At 37.3% G+C, this 12,264-nt stretch overlaps 1 protein-coding gene across 1 annotated transcript in view; it reads left to right on the top strand.

Annotated features, from left to right (window-relative positions):
* GBE1 (1,4-alpha-glucan branching enzyme 1) overlaps positions 1 to 12,264 on the top strand; it is a 306,336-nt gene that overhangs the window by 270,236 nt on the left and 23,836 nt on the right. Inside the window, exons 13-14 of the mRNA XM_068972275.1 lie at positions 1,246 to 1,430; positions 3,045 to 3,175. Coding sequence (XP_068828376.1) covers positions 1,246 to 1,430; positions 3,045 to 3,175 — 316 coding nt within the window. The remainder of the gene's footprint in view (positions 1 to 1,245; positions 1,431 to 3,044; positions 3,176 to 12,264) is intronic.

Genomic DNA, 12,264 nt, shown 5'->3' with positions numbered 1-12,264 from the left:
TCCGACTCCTAGCGACCCCATGGACTGCAGCCCACCAGGCTCCTCCATCCATGGGATTTTCCAGGCAAGAGTACTGGAGTGGGGTGCCATTGCCTTCTCCTAAAGTAAAACTCTAACTTGAGGAAAACAGCAGGAGCCAATCTATTAGACTGCTGCTGCTGCTGCTAAGTCACTTTCAGTCATGTCCAACTCTGTGCAACCCCATAGATGGCAGCCCATCAGGCTCCACCATCCCTGGGATTCTCCAGGCAAGAACACTGGAGTGGGTTGCCATTGCTTTCTCCTAAAGTTAAACTCTAACTTGAGGAAAACAGCAGGAGCCAGTCTATTAGATTACCAATATATAAATTTGATTTTCAGAATGAAGAATGTGTAATGTGTCTGTATTGTTTTATTTCAATTTTAGAGCCTCTAAGGTTTCTGGTTCTCATCATTACAATGAGAAATAATATTTTATGGGTTCCCAACATAGTGTTCCAGGTGTACACATGCACATACATACACACATACCCACACATATACCACATTTAAATTAAAGATATAAGTCTAATGGTGGCACATAGATCTGAGAAATAAATGGGAAAAAATGAATAATAAAATTGATGACTTGGGTTTCTGTAGCACCCCAAGTATAAAACCTGAAGTATAAAACGTACTTGCCTAATGGGATGAAGTAGAAAGAACTTTAGATTTTAATGAGAAGAACTAGATTTTAATGGTTGCTTTTCTAGTTACTATCTGTGTGAGGTTGGGAAAATCCCTTAACTGTCAAGAGCTTTGTATTTCTCATCTGTGAAATGGATAGAATAGGGAGCCTTTGGAGGATCAAAAAATAATGTGCATACAACCTTTGGAAACTGCAAAGCATGGTACAGATTTCAGAGATTATAGAAGTAAGATATTTCAAAAATGATTCAGAGATTTCAGAGATTATTTTAGAGATGAGATAAATATGACAGAGATACTGTTTTCAGTTTGCACATGAAAAAAAAAAAAAAGAGAGAGAGATGTGGAAAAAGGAATGTGTGGCCAGGCTGAAACCGGACCTGGGCTTTTGAGTCCAAATGCTGGCAGTATTGTGTGCTTGACTATGCTGTTTCTAAACTAGAGTTGTGCATATTTCACAGGGCATAGCTGTAGTATATTAACCTAAACTGATTTCAAGGACTTTTAAACATTTAATTATTGAGATATCTTACTAAGAAATGCTAATATTAACCAGATGATGTTTGTTTTCAAATGCAGGTAATGAATTTGGGCATCCTGAATGGTTAGACTTCCCAAGAAAAGGAAATAATGAGAGCTACCATTATGCACGAAGGCAGTTTCATTTAACTGATGATGATCTTCTTCGCTATAAGTTTCTGAATAACTTTGACAGGGATATGAATAAATTGGAAGAAAAATGTGGTTGGCTTTCAGCTCCACAGGTAAGCTCTTTACTCTCAATGTTATGTCTTAGTCACCAGTGTTGTACATGCTTAGAATGGCAATTGACCTAAATCTATATGCAGATCTCTTAAACAGCACTCTATTATTCCATGCACAGTGCCCTGTGACATACTTCAGGTTGTCAAAACATGTCACCAAAATCTCCCCAGTAGATAACGAACATCTTCAGCATAATTCCCTGCTTACTTTCCTGGTTAGCTTGTCGTTGTTGTTTAAATTTGGTAATTTTTATTTCAGTTGGTTAAAACTAATGACAAAAGCTCCACATGGAATCCATTTTGGAAATTGCTGTGGAAACATCTTAATTGTTTTGACTGTTTTTTCTTTATATAAATAATTATGCTGTCATAATGAAACTACTTTGACAACATGGAGATTTCTTTATTCTTATTTTTCCTTCCTTTGCTGGTCTCTAACTTGTCATTTCAATAGATGCCATTATACCTGCATGCTGTTTTGTATTTTTCATGAGGCTGACTCTCCTCTGGAATTAATGTCTCAGTTTTTCAATAAGTTTTAGAAAATGTAATTAACAGGTAAAAATTTTATACAGGCTTTTTTTTTCCCCCTTTGCAAAAATTAGCATATAGTATGTGTTACTTATAATCCATTTACTTTTTACTGGTGCCGTTTGAAATTACTGTTGATGTGTTTTTACTTTGGTGTCTCTGATTTTTTTTTTAATGGTTGAACAAAGGTACTTATACATTCGGGAAGACTGGCTACATGACACGAATGCCCTAATCGCATTTATTCATAGTGCTGTTTCCAGAAGAGAGAGCAAAATGATGCTCCTTTTCAATAGGAACAATGTTGAATACCAAAAGGCATGCTGTTTACTCTAGAGCCTTAGCTCACATTTCTAAATTACCAAGAGTAGTGCTGCTGACACGCATGGAAATAAGTCCTCTCCGAGCTGGGGCCGGAAGTGGGTAGAGTTGAAAAAGCAAAAGCTTCTCACTGTCTACTGTAAAATGTGATGTAGAAAATAAGGGAGCTTGTAGATGTTGTAATTGCTTTTGGAACTCTTTCATTAGACCAAAAGAAAAAAAAAATGTAGATTTGGAGTTTTGGTTGCTTTTGAATCTGACAAAACCATGCAATACTGTAAAGTTTTTAAGAAAAATTCAACTTCAGAAATCTGGATATAATAACAATGTTACAGTATATTTTGAAAAATAATTTGATGTGCCTTCACATGTTAATCTAGAGACTAAAACAAAAGTTTTAAAGAAAAGTCACTTATAAGTAGTTCTAATATACTTACTCACACAGACACACACATAAGTGCTTTCTGTATAACACGGTACTATGTTTTTACTTAAAACCTAATCCTCTGTGTTTTGTTTGAGGTTGGGATTTGGTTGGTGAGATTTGTGTACTCTTTAAGCAATGTTTGAAACTGCTGTTGGCCTTGATACGGCAAAATTTCAACAGGTTCAAAAAATGTAACATGCTAGCACTTTCATTTTGGGCTTAATAACAAGGCTGTTAATAAAGACAAAAAAAAAAAAACCAACTTTTTGTAAAGAATTTACTTATAGCAGCATCTGGCTATTATTTGTATATATTCTACGTGTTAATTCTTCCAGGCCCATGTGAGTGAAAAGCATGAAGACAATAAGATCATTGCTTTTGAGAGAGCTAGTCTTCTTTTCATCTTCAACTTTCATCCAAGCAAGAGCTATACTGATTACCGAGTTGGAACAACATTGCCAGGAAAATATCCTTTGTGTTACCAGTGAATATGACTGTCATTCAATTTTTATTACATCATAGAGTGTAAGAAAGACTAATGCTGATCTTGGTGACAGTAGCTCTCAGTTTCTTCATCTGAAAACTGAAGGACTTGAAATAGTTAATGTATCTTTGCTTAGTCCAGTTACACTAAAGTAATCCTGTACTCCATTTTGGCTCTAAAAAGTATGATTATGAACATTCTCTTAAGTAATATTTTAATATTATAATGTGTAGTATAGAGGGTGATTGTTGTTTATTTTTATGAAAATATTTTATAAGTTGCCGCTGAGAGCCATCTCCTTTCCCCTCTCCATGGAATACGTGAGTAAATGGTAGTTGTAAAGATGGCCTCCTTCTCTTTCTTTTTCCTGTCTTCTAAAATACAAGACATAGCTCACTTTTTTGGGGGGGTCTGAATTGATAAGAAATCAGGGCATGAGAGATGTAAGCAAAGGAAATATCGGGGAGAATGTTTAGATACTGTCTACATTCATTTACTCATCCATTCATTCATTTCACAGATGTTTTATGAGCACCTATTTATTGAACACCTGCATGCCAGCCCTGTGTGAGGTGCTGGAAACACAGGAATTTTCCTGGCAGATACAGTCACGGCCTTCAGCGAGCTTTTAAACTAGTGAAGAAGACAAATATTAATCATTTGAAGTGTGATCCTTGTTACGAAATGAAACATGCATGTGTTTGAAAGAGTTTAGGACTTACCCAATCCATGGGGAAAAAAAAGCAACAGATTCAGGATGTAGTAATAACAACCCAGCGCAGATTTTTAAATAAGCAGGAGAAAGAATGTGCTCTTCCTGAAGCCCTGATAGTGATTAATGTCTGCCACCGGAGGAAGATGCCTGATGCCAGCATGATCTCTTACAAGCCAGGGTTTGTCTAGCTACAGTAAGAGAAACCCCCCTATTCAACTGGCTCAAGCAATGAGGAAAAGTGCATTTTGCCGAACAATGGAAACCCTGAGGTCAAGTGACCCCAGCACTGTGACAGTATCATCAGGTTCCCTGGTCCGCTGGCCTTCCCACTTCCAACTCTCAGGGTGCCAGCAGCGTCCAAAGGGTGTCACCTGATAGAGTTGCAAGACAACAGCCTTGGTTCCAAATGTCACCTTCAGACACAACAAAAGGCAAATAGATTTGTATGGTTTTTAGGAACTAAGTCACTTTAGCAAATTTCCTTTGTATTCCATTGACCAGAATTCAGTCACTTATCCCCAAAGAAGTGTCTAGGGAGGAGAATGCTTTCCTCATGAGTAGCTTAATCAGGAATTACCCCCTGAGCCTCCAGGAAGCGACCTCCTTGGGGAAGTGGTCGTCCAGACGATGTTTCTCTGGCCGTAAGGAGGAAAATGCCACGATGTCCGGTGAGTAGCAGGCTGGTGCTGCTCAGGGATGCTTCAGGTGGTGAAAGATGTTCCCTGTCTTCTCTCCGCTCCTCCCCAATCACCCCATCCCCTAGGACATCAGAGCATGTAGGAGGGAAGGCTATTGCTGTGGCTAAATATGCCCCAGTCAACACAGAGACTGCTCAGATCATGGAAATCAGTGTCACGGGGTTGTCTGCCCTGAAGAAGAGCTGTACTGTTCAGGAGGCAACTGTTCTTACCATCTCCTTGAAGAAATACAAACAGCTGCTAGACATGTAGCAACTCATACATAAGCCTTCTTAGCGACAAACTGCTCAAGTATTAAACCCTAGACTAGATCCTGCTGTATCTAATGATGGCATATAATCAAACTGTAATTTTGATTATTATTAAACCAAAATGCACTTACAGAACACTTGGGGTCTACTGCAGTGTTTGGTAGTTAAACACTGCCCTTGACCCTAAGTTGGAGAGAAGAGATTTGTAAACCCAAGCTAAGATGTAAGGCACGATGCAGTACAGGGGATGAGGCAGGAGTGTTCCATGGGACAACAGAGGGGAAGTAAAAGAAAAAGAAATAAATGTGAGGGTGGGGGTGGAAAGAGAAACAGAGATTGAGTAATTGATTGACTAATGAGATTTTTAAGCCTATATCCCAGAGAGAGAGAGAGAGAGAGAGAGAGAGAGAGAGAGAGAGATGATTTATAGACTAATTGATTAACAAAAGACCTTAAAGCCTGAACCTTGAGAAATAGATACAATTATGGTAGAAAAAATTGAGGAAGGCCATTCCTGCTGTTGGAAATTATAGCCTATACTTAGATAATGGACAGTACAATAGATTAATTGGGAGAATGATGACCCAAAAAGTGCTTGGAGATTAAACTGAAAAGATATATTGTGATCACATAATAGAAGATTTTAATTCCCTTTTAACTAGTTTAGGGGTTTTTTTGTTTTTTGTTTTTTTTTTGAGTTTCATTAGGATCACTAACAAATGGAAATAATGGAATTTCAGTGATGTTGTTTAGGAGAAAAGCTTGGCTTAAGCTACACTGAACTCCTGTCTGAAGTCTGTGTGATTTAACAAATATTATTAAATGAAATATATATAATAATATAGTATATTTTATTAAACAAAATCCACCCAAAAGTTAATTTCATTTTGTGATACAAAGTTACACTGTACGTGAAAGTCTAGTTTGGCTTTGATACACCTTGCCACAAATTGAATCTTTCAAAACTTAGCAATTTGTTTAAATGTCTAAGAGCACCTTTTAAACAGAAGTTTTCCATTTTAATAAACACTGAACACTTCATATTAGTGACCACAGGAAATGTACACATTATGTGTTGTAGTGATATACAGATCCTGGAAAATTGGGCCGTATCTTCATAGAAGGCATAGTTGCAGCCTCAGTCATCTGTTGCACCTCTAAGAGAACCTTGAAAATATTGTTGCTTCTTTTATTGCAAGGATTTTGTCTCCTGCTGATCTGTGTCCACTTGGGCCTTATTTACTCTGGCTGCCTTTCTCATTCCTCCCTTTCTGTCAACATGCTGTAACTAATTCCCATATGTTATTGCCTCCTCTGAGGACATTTGCATTTTAATAACCAGTCTCCTTGAATACTCAAAAGTATGCTGGACCTAATGAACTAGATATCTAATAGAATATTTTTTAAATAATGAGTATTTTTTTTAGAGAGCAGGAGAGCATTTCCAACATACCTGAAATCATACTTTCTAATTAGCTACATATTAATACTGTCAGCCTTAAACCTTAGCTTGAAATTATAAAATCTTCTGGATTTTGTGATGGCTTGTGCTCTGATGACCCAGTTCAGTGCAGAAACCCCATCTATATATTCCTCTGCAAATCATAGCTGTCATTAGGACACTTTCCAGTCCTATGACTCTCACTGTTTCACAAGGTAAACAGTTCGAGGTTTGTTTTCTGTTGTTGTTTTTTTTAATGTAGCCTTACATGTCAATGTATTATATCTATACTCTGGGGCCAGTGCCTGTTCTGCATGACAGCTATTCAAATCAAACAGGCATTTAAGTTGTTCCTCACAATACCGCCTCTCCCTGGTCTTCCCTCTTCCAGACCAAAAATACCTCTGGTTTCTTTCATAGATTCTTGTGATGCTTTCCAGACCTGTTAGCATCATGTCTCTCTTATCAAATTGTACCCAGTATTGTTCACTTTCCTCTTTGTTGTGCTTCCGGAACAGCAGAATATTCCAGATAACGGTCTGGCAAGTATGGCATGGAGGGCCCCATTACCTCCTCTTGTCTTGAGACTGCTCTCTCTCGTCAATGGAGTTAAAGTTACACCAGCTTTTCTGGCAACCATCACATTTTTTGCTCTTATTCACATTCATATAAAAAGTTTTAGTTTTCTTTTCTGTGTACTTGTATTATGACATGTCTCCCTTACTCTTGATTTATTCAGCTAATTTAATTAAAATCCCAAATTTAATATTGAGCATGATTTTTACCTCTCACTTGTTAATAGACAAGATAAGAGAGTACTAGAATATTAGTGATATGACTGTACCACCTTCCCTAAGCAGTAGATAGATCTCTTCTTTCAGCTTCTTGTTGTTCCTTGCTTAGCTTACACAGTCCTTTTTATTATCCTTAGCATTGTACAAGTCTCATTTCTTTTTGGTCTTCCATCTTTCTGACTTTATTCTTATACCTTTAAACAACATTGTAGTTCAGCATTATAGAATCATTTCTGGAATAGGAAGTGCAAAAATATTGGTATTTCTATGCTGTAGTTTCTGACTTTACCAAAGAATTCTATGCCATTGGTATTTCCAACTACCGAGCCAGTGAATTGAATACAGATTTCCTCTGTGAAGGATCCACAGAGGCAAGATTGGATGTGTTAATCAAGTCAAGAAATTCATCAAATTTTTAATTCCCAGGAAAGCAGGATTTGGTACCAGAACAAATTTAAAGTTTCTGGAGAAGTCATTTGAACTTCCTCTGTCACTATGAAATATAAACCTGCAGTTGGTAGCATGTCTGAATTCTTGAATAGTTCCATTTTTTGAACCTGTGTATCCTATATATCAAATAGCAAGACATCAACTTTCACTCATATCTGTGTAGAATATGAGCTGACTGTCTTTCCAAGAAACTGCTGTAAAGGGAGCTATTTTGGAGGCAATGCCAGGCAGAATAGAAGCAACACTTTAAGAGTACTTTCAGCTGTCACTTCAAAATAAGATGATAAATTTGGAAGGTTGAAGGGGCATCTGCTTTGTATTACTAAGGTTTTGAACCCAGTCTTCATGGTGACTACTAAAGGGCATAGTTTTGTTTCTGCGAAAGGAACATGCAGGATTATTCTAGAAAACAAACAAACAAAAAAATAGCAACAGTAAAATTACTTTGCCGGTGCACTGTCTCACATTTGTCTTTCTATCCACTAATCTTCAGTGTAATAGTCACCAGTGTTCTTCCATTCAGTGGATAGTAACGTGAGTAAAACAGAACTGAGACCCAATGTACTGGCTAAGGAGGTACATTCACAGTTACATGCTCAGGAAGACAAAATGCTGTACGATGTGGTGTATTTGTTTATGATTTTACATTGTTTAGCTGGGTAGAAAGTACAAGTGAAAGTGAAGTCACTCAGTTGTGTCCGACTCTTTGTGACCCCATGGACTGTAGCCTACCAGGCTCCTCTGTCCATACGATTTTCCAGACAAGAGGACTGGAGTGGGTGCCATTGCCTTCTCCAGGATATCTTCCCGACACAGGGATCGAACCCAGGTCTCCTGCACTGTAGGCAGACGCTTTACTGTCTGAGCCACCTAGAAAGAAACATAATTCCCTTTATAGTATCAGAATCAGTATTTTATTTCTACGGTCACATTTCTTCACTTAGACCATTATCAAATCAATGTTGAATCAAAAGGAAGACTGCTAAACCCCGACGGGCGAACTCTTTCTACCTAGCTAAACTCTCTCTAATCCATTTTGAGTAACACAAATGATGATGCCTCATTTTGAGGGACGTAGCGGGGGAAGTGTGGGTATAGGGGATCTCTTTTGAGGTCCTTCTGTTTGCTAGCCATTAAAAAAAAAAAATCTAGTTTAATATTTCTAGGTGCCCTGTAAGGTAGGTTGTGTTAGATTCATGTGACCGAACAGGAAATGAGGGCTTTATATAACTAACTTCCTCCAGCACATGACTGGTGAAGGACGAGCAGTGCGTTACAAAGCCCATGTTCTTCCTCTTTCTGTCCATTCATGGTGCATACATGTGGTCGGTGGTGGCAGTAAGTGACATGAGCAATGCTGATTTATTTCTGTAATGTTCAAAGTGATTTTGTTATAGTTCTGAGAGAACAGGCAGCATGAGAGAATCATACACAATCTCATGGCATGAGCTTTTCTCCCATCGGGCTCCGTCAGTACCTCACCATCACCCTCTACAAATTTTTCCCAACAAATTCTTCCCCACGACCCCTGTCATCATCATCCAAAAGAAAAGAAAAAAAAAGAAAAAGTACTTTTAAAGAATAAAACATGAAATAATTGACTCAGGTCAATTACTGTGATTTCTCTTCATTCTGGAGGAGAATGTAAATGTGCTGTCGTTCTTTGTTCAAAGTGAGACTCTTCTGGTACATCACGTCAATTAAGTTTACTGTGAAATATTCACATAAGTGTTAAGCCCTCATAGATCATTTATAAAGTATGTGTCTTGGTAGATACAGATTCTTATCACTCCAAGAGCATAAACAACACCAGTATCAAATGTTTTCAAATCTTTTGTCAGCATGCTGTTGAGGTGGGTGTGGGAATAACAGTGTAATAGCAGCCCCCTTTCCAAATGGCTCTTCAAACTGTTACAATGCTGCAGTGTTTAGAGGAGTGATCATCAAGTATGGCTTGTGAAGACTATGTGAATACAGGCCAAAAATATTTAAAACTAGGGGAACAGATGAGTAAATAGTTGGATCTGACTCAAGATCTTTGCAATATTTTCATTAAACTGCTGCAAGATGTACTTTTTGAAATGTAAATTCAGACACTGACATTTGCAACCTGTACACAGAGTTTCTTATGAGCAAATAAGGTCACTTGGATGATTCACTGAAGTGTGATCACTGAAGGCAGAGATGTGGCTGTGAGTTGCTTAGTTTACAGGAGCCTTTGAAGCATGGTTATATAACATTCTGTGTTTATTAGAATCTGGGCTTTGTGCAGCAAATAAAAACAAAGTACTTAATTTAGAATTAGCTAGATGGCCACATTCTATTCAGATTTGATATGTAAAGGTTAATTTCTGGACTAAAAATGTAGAGCTTAACATTATACTTTTCCACATTTACCAAGTTTTGATTAAAAAAAAATTTTTAAAGAAATATGTGTTTCTGATAAAAGATCTATATAGTGACTTTGAACACATTTGCATATGTGAGGAGAGAGAAAGTGTGTGCTTTTCCCCTGTGTGGCCATATAGTGATGAAGCTCTTATGTGAACAGGGGCAGATAATCCTACTAACAGTGCTATATTTAAGTCCCTCTTATTTTTCAATAGCTTCGCTATGGATATATACTCATGGCCTTGGTTCTCTTTCTTTAGTTTCAAGATGAAAGTGATACTGCTAAACACTACCTAGAGGTACTTTCAGTAATTTTTCATTGTCAAACCCAGTCCAGAAATCGCTGAGATTTAATGATAATAACAAATGTGTAACCCCACCTCCACTGGCAATAAAGAGCCTACAATTTAGCTTCATTTCTCTACTCAGAAATTTGAGATGGATCACAAAGTAAGAAAAATATTTTGTAACTGATGTAACGCTTCAAGATTGGCTTAATATATATTCATAAGACTATAGGCAGTAATGAATAATGAGTGAGCCCTTACTACACACATATGTTTTCAGATTTTTTTAGTAACTGAGTGCTATTCAGTGTCTCAGTGCTTCTGAGACATTCAACACCATTTCTGTTTTTGGTTCACAGCTCAATTGCTCAGTGATGGTCTCCTCTGGTTCCAGAAATTCATCTAACAATAGCTCAGTCAAGATTTCCCTTCTCTGTTTCTTGTCCTTCTGGATAATAAAGAAATCAGAAATACTATTGCATTCTATAAAAACATTACATTCTCGCCTGTGAGTTGTAGCACTAACAAGGGGAAAACATGTGTTCCTAGCATAATTATTTTGACCAGTTTGTGAAAGGAGGTATTCAGTTCAGTTGCTCTGTCATGTCTGACTCTGTGACCCCATGGACTGTAGCACACCAGTCTTCCCTGTCCATCACCAACTCCCAGAGCCTGCTCAAAATCATGTCCATTGAGTCGGTGATGCCATCCAACCATCTCATCCTCTCTTGTCCCCTTCTCCTCCTGTCTTCCATCTTTCCCAGCATCAGGGTCTTTTCCAATGAGTCCGTTCTTTGCATCAGGTGACCAAAATATTGGAGCTTCAGCTTCAGCATCAGTCCTTCCAATAAATATTCAGGTATTATTATATGGAAATTGACTCCAAGATACTCGGTAAGACTGAGTCTCTCTCTTACCTGCATATTAGCAATTATATTTTTACTTGGAATGTATGAGGTAAATATAAAACTAAATTGTTGATGGAAGGATGGATAGATGGATAGATGATGATGAAGAGAGAGATGGGCAGATGAGTGGATGATGAATAGATGGATGAATGGACGGATGGATGGATGGGTGGATAGATGGAGGATAGGACTCTCTCAAGGTGGAAAAGCTCTGAAGTTGTTTAAAATTAATTAATTAAGACACAAAGATTTATATAATCCATTGCTTTCCCCTTAGAACAGATATTTAATTAAATGGTAGAAAGGAAAAAGTTGATAAAACATTATAAATTCCATACATCATGATTTTGTAGAATTTAAAATTATGGAGTCTGCTGTCAGAATACTTGCTGAACAGACTTTCATAATAAGATCTACCATCTATTCCAAACTTTTTACATTTTGCATGCTACAAGCACTTTACACTTATTATCTCATTTAGTAATTTTTTTTTTCCTTTCTGGTGGAATAGCATTGCAAACTAATGGATGGAAAGCCACAATGAAACATTGGCCTGAAAGGTTTCATATCTGGCTTTCTTTTTAAATAGTCTTTTATTTAATCAGTCCAGAACAGATTGTTCTCTTCTATTTTGAAAAATAAATTATATTTATCACCTTTATATCTGATGACATTTCTTTTGATAGAGCATTCATTATCTACAATAAATCTCTAATACTGAATGTTAATTTACCTTTTACTTCTGGGTCTCTGTAGAAATTAGCACCCCTCCCCCCGCCTTCCCCCCCCTCCCCCCCCCCCCCCCCACTGAATATCTCCTGCCTACAAGAAAGCTGCTTGGTTCTTCTGTAAGTGAGATATTTTTATTTTTACCATTTTCTATTAAGCTTTTATAACTCAGAATCTCACAGGGTCAAACTGAGGGCTCAGTGTTTCATTTAAATGTGAAAATGGTACCATGAGTATTCCACAAGATTTCTTAAAATTAATCCATAATATAATTACTGATTCCCTATAACTGTTTAAAGGCTCCTAAGGATATATGGATGCTATAGCCAAAAGAAAGTTATCTTTTTCCAGAGAAAAGTGGAAAAAGTAAAGCCATGAACAATGTGTTCTCAGAAACAGTGGTTTCA

Source organism: Capricornis sumatraensis, chromosome 1, assembly GCF_032405125.1.
Source record: "Capricornis sumatraensis isolate serow.1 chromosome 1, serow.2, whole genome shotgun sequence".
Taxonomy (NCBI): Eukaryota; Metazoa; Chordata; class Mammalia; order Artiodactyla; family Bovidae; genus Capricornis; species Capricornis sumatraensis.
Note: the sequence above shows the minus strand (reverse complement) of the source record. Positions and strands in the feature narration are given on the sequence as shown.